The sequence below is a fragment of the Cercospora kikuchii genome, assembly GCF_019650295.1.
Source record: "Cercospora kikuchii DNA, contig_00001, whole genome shotgun sequence".
Lineage (NCBI taxonomy): Eukaryota > Fungi > Ascomycota > Dothideomycetes > Mycosphaerellales > Mycosphaerellaceae > Cercospora > Cercospora kikuchii.
Window position 1 is genome coordinate 2041725 of NW_025408582.1, and position 16187 is coordinate 2057911.

Genomic DNA, 16187 nt, shown 5'->3' on the forward strand with positions numbered 1-16187 from the left:
GTGCACCCACCAAGTAAAGAACAAAAAAGGATTCAATGACCATTGCACACCAGCAGTCTTGCTAGCTATGCTCTTGATAAAGCCGCCACTGGTCTGTCAGCGCTTTTGAAACAACAAGACGTCTATGTTGCCAACAACGTCCCGGGTTTACACCCTGGTACTTGCACTCTGATCCTCCCGCACGTCTAGTATTCAGCCTCAGCGCCCTCCTCGCCCTCGGCCGAGTCGGCCGCAACCTCCTCGTAATCGCGCTCGAGCGCAGCCAAGTCCTCACGAGCCTCAGAGAACTCGCCTTCCTCCATACCCTCACCAACGTACCAGTGGACGAAAGCACGCTTGCTGTACATGAGGTCGAACTTGTGCGAGAGAGCAGACCAGGCCTCGGCAATGGCGGTGGTGTTGGAGAGCATGCACACGGCGCGGTTGACCTTGGCGAGATCTCCGTTTGGCACCATCTGTGGTGGCTGGTAGCAAATACCGATCTTGAAGCCCGTGGGGCACCAGTCGACAAACTGGATGGTGCGCTTGGTCTTCAGCGTGGCGACTGCTTGGTGGACATCCTTTGGCACCACGTCGCCACGGTAGAGCAAGCACGTAGCCATGTACTTGCCATTGCGAGGATCACACTTGACCATCTGGCTGTTTGGCTCGAAGCAGGACATGGAAATCTCCTGGACGGAGTTGGCCTCGTGGGCAGCCTTAGCAGCAGAGACGATTGGTGCGTATGCGACCAGAGGGAAGTGGATTCTTGGGTATGGCACCAAGTTGGTTTGGAACTCGTTGAGATCGACGTTGAGCGAGCCATCAAAGCGGAGGGATGCGGTGATGGACGAGACAACTTGAGCGATCAGGCGGTTCAAGTTCTCGTAGTTTGGTCGCTCGATTCCGAGGTTGCGTCGGCAGATGTCGTAGATGGCCTCGTTGTCGACCATGAAGGAGCAGTCAGAGTGCTCAAGAGTGGTGTGTGTGGTGAGGATGGAGTTGTATGGCTCGACGACCGAGGTAGCGACCTGTGGTGCTGGGTACACGCAGAACTCGAGCTTGCACTTCTTGCCGTAGTCGACCGACAGACGCTCCATAAGCAGAGCACCGAAACCGGATCCAGTACCACCGCCGAACGAGTGGAAAACGAGGAAACCTTGCAGTCCCGAGCAGTTGTCGGCAACGTGTCGGACCTTGTCGAGGACTTGGTCAATGAGCTCCTTGCCGACGGTGTAGTGACCACGGGCGTAGTTGTTCGAGGCATCCTCCTTGCCGGTGATCATCAACTCTGGGTGGAAAAGGCTGCGGTAGGTACCGGTGCGGACCTCGTCGACGACGTTTGGCTCGAGATCGCAGTAGATGGTGCGTGGGACGTACTTGCCCTGGCCTGTTTCGAGTCAGTACCGCGTGCGCACCGATGGTGGAGACGTGGGCGCCTACCCGTCTCGGAGAAGAAGGTCGAAAAGCCCTGATCATCATCGGCGGCCTTGCGCTCCTCGGTGAGGTATCCGTCTGGCTGTAGGGTATGTCAATATGTGCCCACTACGTCCTCTTACTTGGTTGTGCTCACCTGAATGCCGTGCTCGAGGCAGTACAGCTGCAAACGCCCATGTCAGTGTGCTGCTCTCAGGCACCCAATTTCCTGTGTGTAATCCCATCGTGCTCTTCCGGGTGCTCATTGAGCGACGAAACTAACCTCCCAGCAGCTGTTTGCGATCTGGCAACCGGCCTGGCCAACTATACACGTCTTTTGTCAGTCGGTGGCCTCATCTCAACAAGACCGCCAATGAGGCGGTCAAGCGCGCTGCGGCGACTCAGGAGTTGTGCCTACCGTTCAAGCTGATGACTTCGCGCATGTTGGCGGTGTGATGTGTGTCTGAGTGGATTTCTGGTGTCTCGTCGACAGTGCGAAGTGTGTGGAGGAAGAGGAGGTAGGGGTGGAGAACCAGTCGTGGTCGCCGAAATGCACGCGTGAAGTAGTAAACAGCTCAAAAGGGTCGAGTTGGAGGGGGGAAATCCGTGGGAAAGCGCGCCGCTCCAAATGGCCAGCCAATCAGGTGCGCCAAGGCAGCAAGGCAACCGTGCCTGAATCTGGCTGCAGCGACAGCTTTCTCATGTTTGCACATACAGTGGGATTTCGCTGTACGCATCATCAAGGACAGACATACGATCACTGGACTGAAGGCATGAATGGCGAGGGCGCGCGCTCCCACTCATGTGTCGCACCTGCTCAGCTCCCATCACCATGAGGCTTTTCACATGCGTGACTTCTCTGTTCGCGCTGCAGCTCACCACCACTTGGGCAAACACTGAGAAGACTATCTTCCTCGCTCCCGACATCATCACCTTGCCAGACGCAGGCCCGACTCTCGCAGCACTAGGCCTAGACACCATCTCATCTGACAACACTACGTTGAGGAGAGCACTTCCTGTCGTCTTTTCATCTCAAGAGTTTCCACGCGGCCAAGAATCGTGGTACCTTCTGCACCATCTCCAGCCTGGCCAGAGATACGAGGTTCGAGTCTGCTGGCCCGCTGTGGTATGCTCCTTCTGACCGCACTTCCTCCTGCCATGCGTGACAGACCTTTGCAACGCTGAGCACATGTCACTGCCGTGCACAGCTACTTTATTGGCACGCACTAACTGTTCAACAACACTGACAATATCCCAGCAACCCACAGAATTCTGGCTCGAGACGTTCAATCTTTCGCATGTGTTCGATACACCTCATTTGATCCAGAGTCTGGCTGCATTCGCTGAACAGCAAGCACCGCCGGCTACTGGTGTGCAGACATCCGAAGAAGTCTATACAAGCAGCATTCTTTTTCTCAGGCTTCAAGCGGCCGCCGACTATTTCACGACCAACAAACAGTTGATGTCACATCCACAGCCGGTCGATGTAGATATCATTCTCGACCCATATCTGGCCAATATCTTCCCAGCCTCCCTGGTGCCTACAGCTCTTTACATTGTCATTTTGACTTTGCTGTCTTTCTATCTTTCGGCGACCGTTTGGCGCTACTTACAGCCTCATACTCTCAACAAGGCGCACTCTGACTGAATGGCATCGGAAGGCGATGAGAGTGTAATGGACGAGGATCGGCTCAACAGGATGGCTGAACACGATTCCGACAGAGATGAGCCTGCCGAGCAGGACGCTGGCTCTGGTCCTGACAATGCGAATGGCGATGCCCCTGTGATGCAGCAAGTCCTCACCCTGGCGCAGACTCGGCCCAGATATCCATTCTACGGACTACCACCCGAATTAATTCTGGAAATAGTTGATCTGCTACCGGCAGAGTCATTTATCAATTTCGCCTTTGCCAACTATCCGCTTCTTCATTGGTACGGGGTGTTGCCGGCACTTTCGCGCACACGAGTGATCTACATCACGACCCAGACACGAATTCCCGCCCTCTTCCCGCTATTAAGAATCCCAGCGGAGATCACATTGCACATCATGCGCAACTTGAGGCCTATCGACATCATTCGATTTGTTGTCGCCAACTACCAGGATATGGAGCGGCAAGGCATCGCGCCGCCAATGACGCCTGAGATTGAGCGCGAGCTGCGCAACGCGGTGAGGCTGAGGATAGGTCGAGGATAGGTTGGAGGCAAATGCAACAGACCATGACTGCACAGCAGCGCTTATGCTACTGAGCACGCGTGGAACGTGCATGCGATTTTGCGGAAGCTGTTGCTTGAACACACAATTTGCGCTGTGGAGCTGCGAGGTGTTCATGACGGTCATGAGTCCGATGAGAAAACTCGACACATGCTGTGTCGTGGTCGCTTTCCTGCTTTGTTGCAGACGACATGACGAATACTGTGATCTGGCAGATGCTACCTCTGGGTTCAATTCCAAGTATGAAGCTTCATGATCAGACTGTTACATTCTTTCACGATCGCACCGTTCCCACACGGTTCGCCTAACACCCACACAAAATGCTCGATGCTCGATGCCTCACTTCTGAATCAACGCTCTGCGCGTCCTGAGCCCGTCAGTCACATAAGATGGACATTCGCCCACCCATAAACGAAACAGTATCCAAATGTCCCGACTCCACTCTCTGTTGTCTGAGTATCTCGGCCGCTGAGCCCGGCGTCTCTGTCCAAAAGTTCACTTTGAGCTTCACCTGTTCGGGGCGCTTTCCCAGCATGGTCAACATTACCGGCCAGTTCTCAGCTCTGAGTGAGCTCCTAACGACTTTCCTTCGCCTGAACAATCCTACTCTGTGTGTTTTCTGCTTGACTAATGGCACAAAGACCACTTTCTCTCCCGAGCGAAGGCGTCTGGCTGACCTTTCAGACAGTACGTATGCGGTGATACTGTCTCTCAAAGTCTGGAGGAATTGGTCAAACGGCATCATCGGGCCCAATAGCATTAGGTCGTGGTGCGTCCTGAGCACTTGAGAATCGATCATCGACAACCAGCGATATTGAATCGGTACCATTGGCCCTACTGCCGTATGTGCGCCGATGAGACGACCTGTCAGATGTATAGGTGGTGTGTATCGAGGAGGCTTCTCGGGCGGTGTATAAGCTGGTGGTGGAACTTCGCCAGTGCCCCCCTGAGTCGCACTATTCGTGTCTTCTGAGCCTCCGCCAACAGAGTGAGTCGATGCATTCGCGAATATTGGTAGCGGAAAGGCTTCGTCAATCATATCACTGATCCGTCGAGACAGGGGATCCGTCTCTCCTTCGCTTCGACTGTCTTGATCCACACTGTCGCTCGCATCACTGGAGTCTTCGCTCATGACGGCAAATTTGGCCTTGTATAAATCGAGCGCACTCGCTGCTTGGAGTTCTGCTTGCTGTTGCAATTTCTCGACTTCGACAGACCATTGAAGCGCCACGGGGGGAGTTGAATTATGAGAGAGCTCAGTCCACTTCATGAAATGGTGAACGATGTTTTCTGTGCTCTAGCAGCTGACCTGAAAATCACAAACCAACAAACAGTGACATAGGCGACTAACAAATACCTACATGTATGCGTTCATTATGGTACAAAGGCAGTGACAAGCAGTCGTTCCCCACGCGAACCTTATTCGCCCCCTTACATCACGTCCAAGGGTTCATCCGGTGGAAAGAGCCTTAAACCGTGAACTGCGATTTCACGTGGGATTTGCCAACGAGCAATGACTGGACACGCTGACGAACAATACGAGACCGTGGTCCTGTTGCCTCCAGATGCCGGTCTGAAGAGGATGAACCCTACCAGATCCCATATGGCCGCAGAGTGTTCCTGTACATCTGAGCGACAACCTGCTGTCTCTGTCTTTCAGCCTCCGTCAGCGGAACCTCGCGCCAAAACATCATTTTCAGTTCGCCGACAAGTGTTTTGTCCCTCAAAGCAGCAACGATAATGGGCCAGTTTGACTCATCCACGTCAACCATTTTTGACTTTCGGCGTTTGAACCCCAGGAAGGTTCTCTCGATCTTGCTCGATTCGATGTACAACCATGTCTTCATGACCTCGGCCGACCGCAAGCGGAATCTCCGACTGACGGAAATCCTATGCCTCACCCCGGTCATCAACATGTCCTTGAATTGGGAAAGAGTGACAGATGGCCAGAGAATGACAATGTGGCTGAAACGATTGTGTGGACGTCTTGTTGGCCGTCCGTCGCGTGATGGGGACCATAGAGGGTCGGGCGGGAAGATAGTTTCAATGACCACTCTGCTGATGATACGGTCCTGAGAATCGAGTGCTTGGAGATGATAAGGTGGTGGCGGCTCGTCGCTAGAGTTGCCGACTTCTTCGAATGCCGTTTCACTGATAACATGTTGAATGTCAGGCTCGGAGTTGTTTTGCGAAATGTTGCCGGTGCTGATCGAAGCTGAGTTTGAGGAAGAGGGGTCTGCAAAACTTGCTTGTGTCTCCGGAGGAGTCGAAGCTGTGGTACTGCGTTGTTCATTCGGATTGTGATTCTGGACCTCAGCTTCAGGGAAGGCCTCATGAATCATATCTGTGATGCGTGTTGATAACGAAGGTGCGCGCTCAGCTTGATCGAACGCAACGTCGATAGCATCTCCAGCATCTGTGGTAAGAACAATTTGCGGTGGTGCCGAAATATTATCTTGGGTGAGAGCCGCCATGATCACTGTCACTTATCTGGTAGGCGCAGCTAGTCGCGGGCGACAGAGTACCTACATATACCACTCCTCCACGTGCTTACCATAGTGAATGGAGAACATTGTGGTTGAAGATGACCATATCCTATGCGACTTCGAGTGAACGCCCCGCGGCATGCACTGAGGTTATGTCAGTACAGCACATATATCATGACGTGCGCCTGAAACAGTCGCGTGCACATCAGCAATGGACTTCCGAGCACTGTCAACTCGGACCTCTTCCACGTCGTCACTCCGGAAGTACTACACTCCGGCATCGCATCTGAGCCATGCATCATCAGGATCTAGCGAGCCTGAAATGGGGAGTCCTCAGCACCACCAGCCCGCTCGGATCGTGCCTGGCACTCGCGAGGCAAGCGCACATCCATTGAACGCAGCCGAGTGCCATGAAGGAGCAAACTTGGCAGCTCAGCGACCGGATCATACTGAATTCTTGCGAAAACGAAGCTCGGTGATGCTAGAAAGCCGCCAATGCAGAGAGTCGGGCCTGATGGAACAGGATTTGCTCGAGGCGAAGCGGAGAAGGTATTCTTGGCTGAGGAGGCGACTGAGCGCGATGCGGCGAAAGCTGTTACGTCGTTTCAATGGAAGAAAAGGCTGTATAGCGATGTAAGCTTTGTGTGGTAGTAGAATAACAGGTTGAAATGCGACCAAGACGTGGACTCCAGTGATGCGCATGGCTAGAGCGTGTGAGACAAGCGTCGGGGCCTGAGGACGTGAGACTATTGACCGCGGGAGTGATGGCGACTAGGATCGATGATGCGCCGACGTCTACAAACTTTCTGAGAGCGTCTCTCTGCCCATCATCCACCTTACCACCGCCCCTCTCCCTCAATGCAAAGTTCCTGGCGCCGCGGGAACTGGATGCTTGCGCAGTGAGGAAGACGCAGACTCATGCTGGTGGCATGCTAGAGCGGGCGACAGCATGCCTCAAAGCCCGAGCAGCACGAGACTCTCTCCAATGTGCCCAGCAGCACGCTCGGCGCGCCAGCAAACGTCTGCTGCACCACACCTTCTGGACGCATGGTGCTGGCGACCTCGATCTTCCGCCATACGTCGCCAGCTCCACGCCGCCAGCCGGCCTGCCATTGAGGCACGATGACCCGCCATCTGCGCCCGAGAGTCATCGGCCCGCCGCGCCCATGTCCTCTACTACCGATGGCGTATTCCTCGACTTTCTGTACCCACCGCAAGCATTGGCGTACCTGCATCGAGCCAATAGACAGTCCTTCGAGAGCTGGGAGTATCGCGATGCTAGACGCTTGCCCGAGGGGTTCGTGAGGGCCTCCCGACATTATTCCTCGACAGCGCGCCCCAAACGCCGCCAGAAGACCACCACTACCGAGCCCGAGGAGCGGCTAGAAACGTCAGCACAACAGCCGACTCCCGATGTCGAAGAGGACGACGTATCCACAAGTGAACCACTTGTCGAAGGTGCTGGCGAGCAGACCAATGACGCTCGTGTCCCTAGAACTCAGGCGACCGAGTTGGCCAAGGAGCTGGGCGTGGGCAAGAGCGCAGGCACTCGCACGGGCGTACAGCAAGCCTTGGAGGGCGCAGTAGAATCCCATGCAATTGATCTTGCTGATACTGCCGGCGAGCTTGACAAGATACAGTCACGTAACGTCGCTGAACGCTCTCGTGCCGAGGAGAATGCTGTCGTGGTAGGACAGTCCACGCTCGTGGACAGCACGCACGCGCCCGATCAACGTCTGCGTCAGCTTCGCTTCATCATGGCCATGAAACGTGAACATGTCACGCAGGTCTTAACTCGTCAGGCGTGGCAAATCTACCTGTCGCTGCATGAAGATGATAAGCGGGATCTTCGACTAAAGGAGAAGCTCTTGGTGTGGCTCAACGAGCGAGAAGACGAGCTTGCCGATGCATATATCATCGCTTTGTTCTGGTCTATCCCCTTGCTTTCGCGCACTCTGCCCATATACCAGACTGTGGCGCAGTCGTTTCTGAGAGGCACCAGGGCCAACTCTCTGCTGTCTGTTCTGCACAAGGAGGCTTTGACGAATATTCCGAATGGTCAACAACTGACACTTCAGCTGTTCACACACGCGTTGAAGACCGAGAACTTCTACGCATTGCGTCGCGCTGTGAAAGAGCATGATCGCGTTTTCATGTCAGCAGGGCAATCCATGAGCGTCGAGCTATTCTGGGTGAAAGTGGCCGAGATACCAGACCTCATAACCAGCGTATTGCCGCTGGTGAAGCCTTCCGATGGCGCAAACCGATCAGAGATTCGAAACTTGCGCGTCAAATTATCCAAAGAAGCTGTGCAGCAGGCCACAGACGGACTTGTTCACGAGCAGCCGTCGATCATTCGTTCGCAGGAGATCTTCGCGCTTCTCAATGTCATCAACAAATACGACTCGCACGCCCGGCGTTTCTTCCACACGCTGCTTGTGCGCTTGCTTCCTGCTTTAGGACAACATCGCGTGGAAAAACATGGCGATGGCAGCTCCATTTTCGTGAGAGAAAATGCGCATCAGATCATCTCCTATCTATATTGGCACAGTCGGCAGGGCGAAGATACAAAAGTCCACCCCGATCTGATGTTGATTTGGTTGAAACATTTGACCAGTCGAATGGACACAACGAACAAAGAGTATCGCTCGGAGCGCAATGCCACGGCTAGCATGGTCATTGAGGATTGGCAGGCATGGTACCAGCAGTTGAGTGCCGATGCTGTTCACAACCTCATATCGTATAGCGCACACGCTGGCGCTGTCGATGCCTTGAGCCAATGGACGGCTTATCTCAACCGCCGATACCCAAGTTATCAAGAGCAGCAGAAAGCCTTCTGGGCTCAAATCTATGTGCACGCCCAATTGTCGGATCTAGCTGCGGCGAAACAAGCATTCAAAGATGTGAGTCGTTCTGCTCGAGCGCACGGCGCTAGGGTTGATTTGAAATGCTGGAATGTGCTCCTGTACGCGCACCAACAAGCAGACGACCTCGAAGGGGCCATGGAGACATTCAAGGAACTGCTGCAAAGAACCAAGTTTGTGCCTGACGCGGCCTCTTTTGCGCCACTTGTGAATATGCTGGCGAGGCGAGGCGACGTTGATGCGGTCGAGGATATCTTGCAACAGTACGACCTCCTCACGCAGGAGAAGCGACCGACGAAGTTCGTGCGCGCCCACATCATGGCGTTGAACCTGATTGACGATCCATCTCGAGCGGAGCTGCTGCTGCAGGAGTCTATGGTCAAGGTTCGCCAGGGACAGATCATCGGATCTATGACGGATTGCGTCAACCTCATGCTGGCCAAATATGCTTCTATGCGCGACATAGATGCTACGATGCATATATATCGCGTTATGAAGCAACGAAACATCTTTCGGAATGCCACAACATACCGACATCTGATGCAATCCCTGGCCAATTTTCGTCAGACGACTGCGGCATGGGCTATTTTGACGAAAGGCATGAGAAGAGACGGATTTGTGCCGACCGCTGCACATTACACTGTGGCTATGGCTGGGTTTATCAATGAAGATCAGGCCGACAAGGCCATCATGGCTCATCGACACATGGTGAAGCAGAATATTCGAGAAAGCTTGTCTACGAAGCAGAACTTGATCAAAGCGAAGGCGCTCATGGAGAAGAAAGCCCGCAATCGTGCTCGAAGTTCCGGACAACAGATCTCGCCTCCGCTGGCAGATGCATTGGCTGATTTGCAGGCGATGGTGGAAGACATCAATCCGCGAGATATCACAGCACGAGACCGCTCAGGTGCTCACTCTCACACTGCTCAGGACATGTTTTCCCCAGTCATGTGGGCTCTAGGTGGCGAGCAACAAGTGGAAGTCGTGCAGCAGATGTTCCAAGACTCGCAAGCTATTGCGAACAAGTACGGCCACTCGCCTTGGCCAACAATACGCCTTTCAGCTGGCTTGATGAACGCATTTTATCATGCCAAAGAGTTTGCCCAAGTGGAAGCATACTGGAAAGTTGTCAAGGAGCAAGTCGACGGCATTGCAGCACGCGCACCAGTGCCCGACTTCCTGGCTCTTCGACAAATTGCACGAGAGAACCCTACTTCCGGTAACGTTGGGATGACAGCTTCGGACGGAGCTAAGATGGACGATCGAGCAGAGTTGGGTTTCACGACTGATCAGAAGTTCGAGACCGCGGCATCGCAGGCTCGTACTCAATCAGTCCAGGCATCAAACCTTGGGCCACGACCAGCGCCGGCTCGACGAGGAGTGCTGACTCGGCCTTTCAGGATCTATCTCGCTTCCCTTGCCGCACAAAACCGGCTAGGGGAAGGTATAAGAGAAGCGACTCGTTTGTTAAGCCAAGGGTATACGTTTGACAACATCACGTGGAATCGCTTTATCGAATACATCGCTGGATCGGAACCGCCTCTGGCATTACTTGCATTTACACTTGTCGAACGTTATCTCATCAGAAAATTTCCAGGATGGGTTCGCAGCGCCAATCGTAGATTTCCGCTTCGCAAGTCTGCCCGCACACTTGGCATGCAATATATCCGAGCGCGATATCTAGCGCAGAACGAACTCATGCCTCAGTATCGTACATTCATTTGGCTTGCCAAGGCTCTGCTCGAGGTCAGACGTCGCGAAGCTGGCGGTTGGCAAGGTAAGGATGGCGATCAAGGCATCAATGCAACTACCAAACGATTGATCGGGACCACTGCGCAGATTCGTGAGAAGGCACCCAGGACATTGAGGGCTGTACAAATGATGCCCAGAATTGAAGACAAATGGCAGAACAGGCTGCTCAGAGGCATTGGATGGAAGTTTCCGCCTGGAGCTGATCGGAAGCCGACTATAGGTGATGCTCAACTCGTGCATGCTCTGGACGATTCTGAATCGTTGAGTGACGATGATCTTGCCTTTCTGGCAGATGCTGGTCTTGATACCAGAAATTCGACAAATGAGGATGGCCGACAGCAGGATCTCAGTACGGCAAAGCTCAACGAAGAGATTGCGGACGAAGAGAGCACAACACCTGAAACTGCATCTACGGCGAGTGCTGGCGACGGGATGCCTCAAGTTGAGAGCAAGACATAAGATGGCGCATCGACGCATTGTAGATATCTGTATATGTGTATCAGAAGCTGTACATGAAGCATCGATGCTTTGATTGCGCCGCCTAGGCCATTTTGTACGACACGTGAATGAGGGCATCATGTGATCGCACGCATGGCATGATAGTCAAGGCGCAGAGATTACCACAACTCAGGAGCAACGTCGGCCAACATGTCACGCCACATTCCGGCTTTGTGTTCGGCACAAGCAGCTTCGGACACCGCCGACCACAACGCATCATGGCTCTCTCCACAAATGACGACTTGCCGGAATGCATGGGCAATCACGCCACTCCATCTGCTGACACGGTGAACTCGCGTACCAAAGGCGCGACATGTTGCGTGCTCTCGCGGCAATGAGCCGGCATGCTGATGCAGTTCATATACAGCGTGCAAAGAATGTGGGTATCTCGTCTTCCGATTGCACGACTGCAGGCCTCTCTCTATATATCCACGCTCTTGCAACAATATAACAATCCCTCACCATGATTCCAACAAGAAAGCCATCGATAGAAACAGTCACGATCAAAGAATCGCCTCCAAAGCAACACTACGAATCACAAGTCGACTACTACTTCGGTATCTTAGAGAGAGCATTGCAAACAAGTCGTCCAAGCGTGCACCTCTACTTCTTGCATAACAACAAGCACAACACCACACAACCAGACGATCAGACCAAAAGCCGACGCTCTCCAAGTCTATCAGAATAAACCCAGAATGTCAGCAATCCGCGGCTTCGTCGTCCTCGGAGGTATCGCAGCAGTGCCTCTCAGTCTAGTCTATGGTCAAGCTGCGTACGTCGTCTTCTCCAGTCTCTCAACATACATGCCAAATGCTGATATCACGCAGCCGTCAGCTCAGCACACGAGCATCCAATGCATACAGCAGAAGGACGGGTGTCTTTGCCTCCCTACCAGCCAACACACCCGTGGACCCTGAGCAAGCTGAGAAGGACAGATTGAGAGCTGCACGAAGGGCTGAGATCCAAGAAGGTATTCGCTCGGAACTGGAGTGGCTGCATCAGAATGATTTGACGTGCACTTTATGACTCCGAGATGCTTGTGGCGGTAATTGAAGGCTTCGAGAGAAAAGAGACCAGGCTCAAGTGGTTTGTGGAGTTTGGGTTCGGTGCACAGAACAAGCATGGAGTCTAGGATTGGTGGTTCCTGGGTATCTTATGGCCCAGAATTTTGTTATGTCTGTTCATTTATTCACACGAGATAATGAATTGATGCCCTACTTCAAGTGTTCTGCTCTCAACCTTCCATTGCTCTTTGTGATCTCAATACAAGCCTATGCTCTGTAGTGGCGCTGTGTGGGTGCAGCGCACATATCGCTCATATGTTGTACACTACTGCAATTTCTGGATTCATCAGGTGCTGAGATGCGATGAATGGAGGCTGATGCCAGCATACATGTCATTGGCGTGGAGGAGGAAAGGAAGGCGAAGCTCCCTGCCATGTGAAAGACGCCAAGATTTCGCCGGCGGAAAGTTAGTCCGAATCCCGATAGTGGGATGACTCCGTTTTGAAGAAGGGCCATAGTCCTTAACTCAGAGGGACAATCTGAAGCACACGACACGACACTTCTTTCAACTCACCTCTTACGCAGGAGCGACCCTTCATCTCACGCCGAGAAAGATTGACTGCCAACAACACTGCAACCATGTCGCTCACCAATTGCCGCTTCTACGAGGAGAAATATCCCGAAATCGACTCGTTCGTCATGGTCAACGTCAAGCAAATCGCAGAAATGGGCGCCTACGTCAAACTCCTCGAATACGACAACATCGACGGCATGATTCTGCTCTCCGAACTCTCGCGAAGACGTATCCGATCTATCCAGAAGCTTATCCGAGTCGGGCGCAACGAAGTTGTGGTGGTGCTGCGTGTCGACAAGGAAAAGGGCTACATCGATCTGTCGAAGCGACGAGTTTCGCCCGAGGATATTGTCAAGTGTGAGGAACGGTACAACAAGAGCAAGATGGTGCACTCTATCATGCGTCATGTGGCGGAGAAGACCAACACACCCATCGAGGAGCTGTACCAGGATATTGGGTGGCCGCTGAACAAGAAGTACGGACATGCTGTGGATGCCTTCAAATTGAGCATCACGAACCCCGACGTGTGGAATGAGGTTACATTTAAGAGCGACGTGATCAAGGATGAATTGGTTAGCTATATCGGCAAGCGCTTGACTCCACAACCGACGAAGGTTCGCGCCGATATCGAGGTGAGAGACATATTGGTATGCCCGCATACTTGCCACTTTTCACTGACTCTTTTATCAGGTCACTTGCTTTGGATACGAAGGGATCGACGCTGTCAAGGCGGCCCTCCGCGTCGCAGAAGCCAAGAACACCGCCGAGACACAAGTCAAGGTTCGCCTGGTGTCGCCACCCCTCTACGTCTTGACATCGCAAACGATCGACAAGAACAACGGAATCGAAGTACTCAACGAGGCGATCAAGGACATCACAGCGAATATTACCGCTGCAGGAGGAAGCTGCAGCGTGAAGATGGCGCCCAAGGCTGTTACAGAGAACGATGACGCAGAACTGCAAGCGCTTATGGACAAGAGGGAGCGTGAGAACCAGCAAGTGTCTGGTGACGAGGACTCATCGGAGAGTGACGAGGGCGTCGTGGCTGCTGCTGATTAGATGGGAACAAGCGAGGCGTCTGGCGTTGTTGCATTCTCACGAAGACGATGCGAAAAAAGTGCGGCTATAGATTTGACGCAAGAGCGCGTGGAAAGTTACGACAGGCTGTAGAAACAGCTGCTTGAGAATCAAAATTGCACATGAAGGCACTGGCTGTGCAGGATTTCCTGCAACATGTTTGTGTACCACTGATCATGCAGGTCTCGCATCTGGCGCGAACCGCCCCTTCTCGCTTTCCCCTTCGAATGGCACCTCGATTTCGCCCTTGTCATTCTCCAGGTCCACCTCCTCGCCGCTCGCCCGCTGCTTCTTCGCCTCGCGCCTCAGTTTTCGAGCGATTCGATCACACGCGAACGAATGTCCGTACACCTCATCGTCGTCCGAATCGTCGAATACGCTTAACCCCTGCATCGCCCACTCGCCCTCTTCGATCCCGACCTCCTCCTCTTCACGCGATGCCCCCTCGCGCTGCGGTTTCGACCCCTCAATCACCGCGCCCAGCGAATCTTGCACCTTCCGCTGCGGTTGCTTCGCAGGCAGCGCACCGCACCTTCGTCCGAATTTCTTCAAAGTCGCTCTCGATTCATCGTCTTCCTCGATCTCCACCTCCCGTCGCTGTGCTCTGGGTTTCCGCGCTACGCTGTCCAAGGACTTGTTCCGCTGTGTTGAGGAGTACATATCTCTCACATTCGCCTTGCCCTTCTTGTCGTCCCGATAACTCGTTGTACGGTATGCGCTACCTGCGATGGGCCGCGGTGGAACCCCCGGAAGTGGAGCGATATCCACATGGACATAGCTGTCTGCTATTGCTTCTGGATCCTCTTGTTGTTGCTGCGCGTCCTCCAAAGGGTAGCTGGGTACCTCGCCTTGAAGACTAGATACGATACGGCCGATCTTGTTGACCGCGCCAGTTAACTGGTTTTTGACTCCTTGAAAGGCTGTACCGAGTGACTCTCGTAAGATTTTCTTTTCCTGCTCCCATTCGAGCTGAAGAGATGGATCGATGTGGGACTCTGAGTTCCGTGCTTGTCGCCGGTGCGATCGTCGTTGTCGTCGTTGTGATGGCGGTGGATATGATGATGAAGACATTGGTGCACGGGTGCTGTGGTACAGAGAAGCACTGACGACGACGGGCTGTAAAAATTGTGAGCGAGACTGGGTGCGCAGGTGCGATCTAGAATGATGCGAGTACCGAGATTCAGTGATCTTGCTTCACGATAGTAAAGGCAAAGAAAAAGTGAAGGTACCAGTACTACAGAAATGTTCGCCTTCGCTTCACTTGACCTGTGACTTCCTAATCTGGTGGTTTTAGCGCTTGGCAGCGTTGCTAAGGAGGATCTAGCTTAAGTGCTGCCTTGCAGCGAACAATTTTGACGGTTTAAGTTGCAACGTGGTTGCGCCTAGTCGAGCGCCATGGTACTTCGTAAAATTTCCACGCATGAATGTGGCTTCGTCGCGCCCTCCCCAATCCGAACAGTCCCCAACCCATTACATTTGCCAAAGAGGAACCCTGAAATCACTTACACGCGCCGTCACCACTCTCATCCGCGAATGAGCGCCACAGCCTCCCAAGCCACTCCGCAGTCTCCAGGGCCTCAGGCGGCAAGTCCAACCACTGGGTAGGTTCTGGGTCAGGACCACAGCCTGAGAGGAATGCCGGAGAAGAAGTGCCGATCGTCTGCCAACTGGCTTCCAAGCTACCTTCCTGCTGCTCCTTTTCGCTCCAGATAACTTCGGAAATAGGGCTGCTGTTCTTCAGAAGATCCTGCGGCCACGCACCACTGAAACCGCGAAATGCTTCAGCATTCAGTTCCGGATTTTCCGGCTCGATAATCTCATAGTCATCTTCTTGTTGCCACTCGTCGCTCTTGTGTACGGAAGACTCCAGATCGTAATCAATTGAGCTGTGATCGTCCTCGACTCCGTGGCCGACAGAACGATCATAGTCCTTTGGGATGGCAGGGAGACAGAACATGTGATCGCAATCTGAGACAGAGCAAAGATGTAGTTCTACTTCAGGGGCATCGTGCTGTACTGTAATGATGTCTTCTCTGCCGAGCAGCTGCTCTTCGCACATCTTCTGCTGTGGATGTAGCGACTTGCAGAATTCGGCCGAGACTCTGCGCGCTTTGCACTTGAGCTTTTCGAGTCCGCCAGATAGGCGCTTGCGAGTTGAAGGTCTGTGTTCTTGTGCGAGTCTGAGGTGCTGAGATGCGGTCAGTGTGGTCGTGTATCTGTTGCTGTATCTGTTGGTGGGAGGTTCATTGACATGGAGGGCGGCCATGACGGGCTCGCCTCCAGTGCGATGGTGGCGATGAGTTGTTGTATTGTATTTGGAGTTCG

General features: G+C 53.4%; 10 protein-coding genes across 12 annotated transcripts; 5 read left to right on the plus strand and 5 right to left on the minus strand.

Annotated features, from left to right (window-relative positions):
* Positions 1–185: 185 nt before the first annotated feature.
* CKM354_000073800 (uncharacterized protein) lies at positions 186–1838 on the minus strand (the record flags this gene model as incomplete). The annotated part of the gene is made up of 5 exons (XM_044795838.1): positions 186–1369; positions 1423–1498; positions 1553–1579; positions 1679–1719; positions 1814–1838. 5 exons carry the CDS (start codon positions 1836–1838, stop codon positions 186–188), a joined length of 1353 nt encoding a protein of 450 aa, XP_044651773.1.
* A 389-nt stretch (positions 1839–2227) lies between these two features.
* CKM354_000073900 (uncharacterized protein) lies at positions 2228–3043 on the plus strand (the record flags this gene model as incomplete). Its single annotated transcript, XM_044795839.1, has 2 exons — positions 2228–2521; positions 2654–3043. 2 exons carry the CDS (start codon positions 2228–2230, stop codon positions 3041–3043), a joined length of 684 nt encoding a protein of 227 aa, XP_044651774.1.
* A 51-nt stretch (positions 3044–3094) lies between these two features.
* Positions 3095–3589, plus strand: CKM354_000074000 (uncharacterized protein; the record flags this gene model as incomplete). Its single annotated transcript, XM_044795840.1, has 1 exon — positions 3095–3589. One exon carries the CDS (start codon positions 3095–3097, stop codon positions 3587–3589), a length of 495 nt encoding a protein of 164 aa, XP_044651775.1.
* Positions 3590–3983: 394 nt separating this feature from the next.
* Positions 3984–4877, minus strand: CKM354_000074100 (uncharacterized protein; the record flags this gene model as incomplete). The annotated part of the gene is made up of 1 exon (XM_044795841.1): positions 3984–4877. One exon carries the CDS (start codon positions 4875–4877, stop codon positions 3984–3986), a length of 894 nt encoding a protein of 297 aa, XP_044651776.1.
* A 319-nt stretch (positions 4878–5196) lies between these two features.
* Positions 5197–6081, minus strand: CKM354_000074200 (uncharacterized protein; the record flags this gene model as incomplete). Its single annotated transcript, XM_044795842.1, has 1 exon — positions 5197–6081. One exon carries the CDS (start codon positions 6079–6081, stop codon positions 5197–5199), a length of 885 nt encoding a protein of 294 aa, XP_044651777.1.
* Positions 6082–7022: 941 nt separating this feature from the next.
* Positions 7023–11168, plus strand: CKM354_000074300 (uncharacterized protein; the record flags this gene model as incomplete). 3 transcript variants are annotated; one of them, XM_044795844.1, is made up of 2 exons in its annotated part: positions 7023–7833; positions 7896–7924. In XM_044795844.1, 2 exons carry the CDS (start codon positions 7023–7025, stop codon positions 7922–7924), a joined length of 840 nt encoding a protein of 279 aa, XP_044651779.1. The 3 variants fall into 3 exon arrangements, with proteins under 3 accessions (XP_044651779.1, XP_044651778.1, XP_044651780.1); XM_044795845.1 differs by having other exon boundaries at positions 7276–7360; positions 7426–11168; XM_044795843.1 differs by having other exon boundaries at positions 7023–11168.
* Positions 11169–11670: 502 nt separating this feature from the next.
* Positions 11671–12233, plus strand: CKM354_000074400 (uncharacterized protein; the record flags this gene model as incomplete). The annotated part of the gene is made up of 3 exons (XM_044795846.1): positions 11671–11802; positions 11852–11979; positions 12035–12233. The coding sequence occupies 3 exons, from the start codon at positions 11671–11673 to the stop codon at positions 12231–12233; spliced, it is 459 nt and encodes a 152-aa protein (XP_044651781.1).
* Positions 12234–12850: 617 nt separating this feature from the next.
* On the plus strand, positions 12851–13844 carry CKM354_000074500 (translation initiation factor eIF2 subunit alpha; the record flags this gene model as incomplete). Its single annotated transcript, XM_044795847.1, has 2 exons — positions 12851–13417; positions 13476–13844. The coding sequence occupies 2 exons, from the start codon at positions 12851–12853 to the stop codon at positions 13842–13844; spliced, it is 936 nt and encodes a 311-aa protein (XP_044651782.1).
* Positions 13845–14036: 192 nt separating this feature from the next.
* On the minus strand, positions 14037–14933 carry CKM354_000074600 (uncharacterized protein; the record flags this gene model as incomplete). Its single annotated transcript, XM_044795848.1, has 1 exon — positions 14037–14933. The coding sequence occupies one exon, from the start codon at positions 14931–14933 to the stop codon at positions 14037–14039; it is 897 nt and encodes a 298-aa protein (XP_044651783.1).
* Positions 14934–15360: 427 nt separating this feature from the next.
* On the minus strand, positions 15361–16128 carry CKM354_000074700 (uncharacterized protein; the record flags this gene model as incomplete). Its single annotated transcript, XM_044795849.1, has 1 exon — positions 15361–16128. The coding sequence occupies one exon, from the start codon at positions 16126–16128 to the stop codon at positions 15361–15363; it is 768 nt and encodes a 255-aa protein (XP_044651784.1).
* Between the last annotated feature and the right edge of the window lie 59 nt (positions 16129–16187).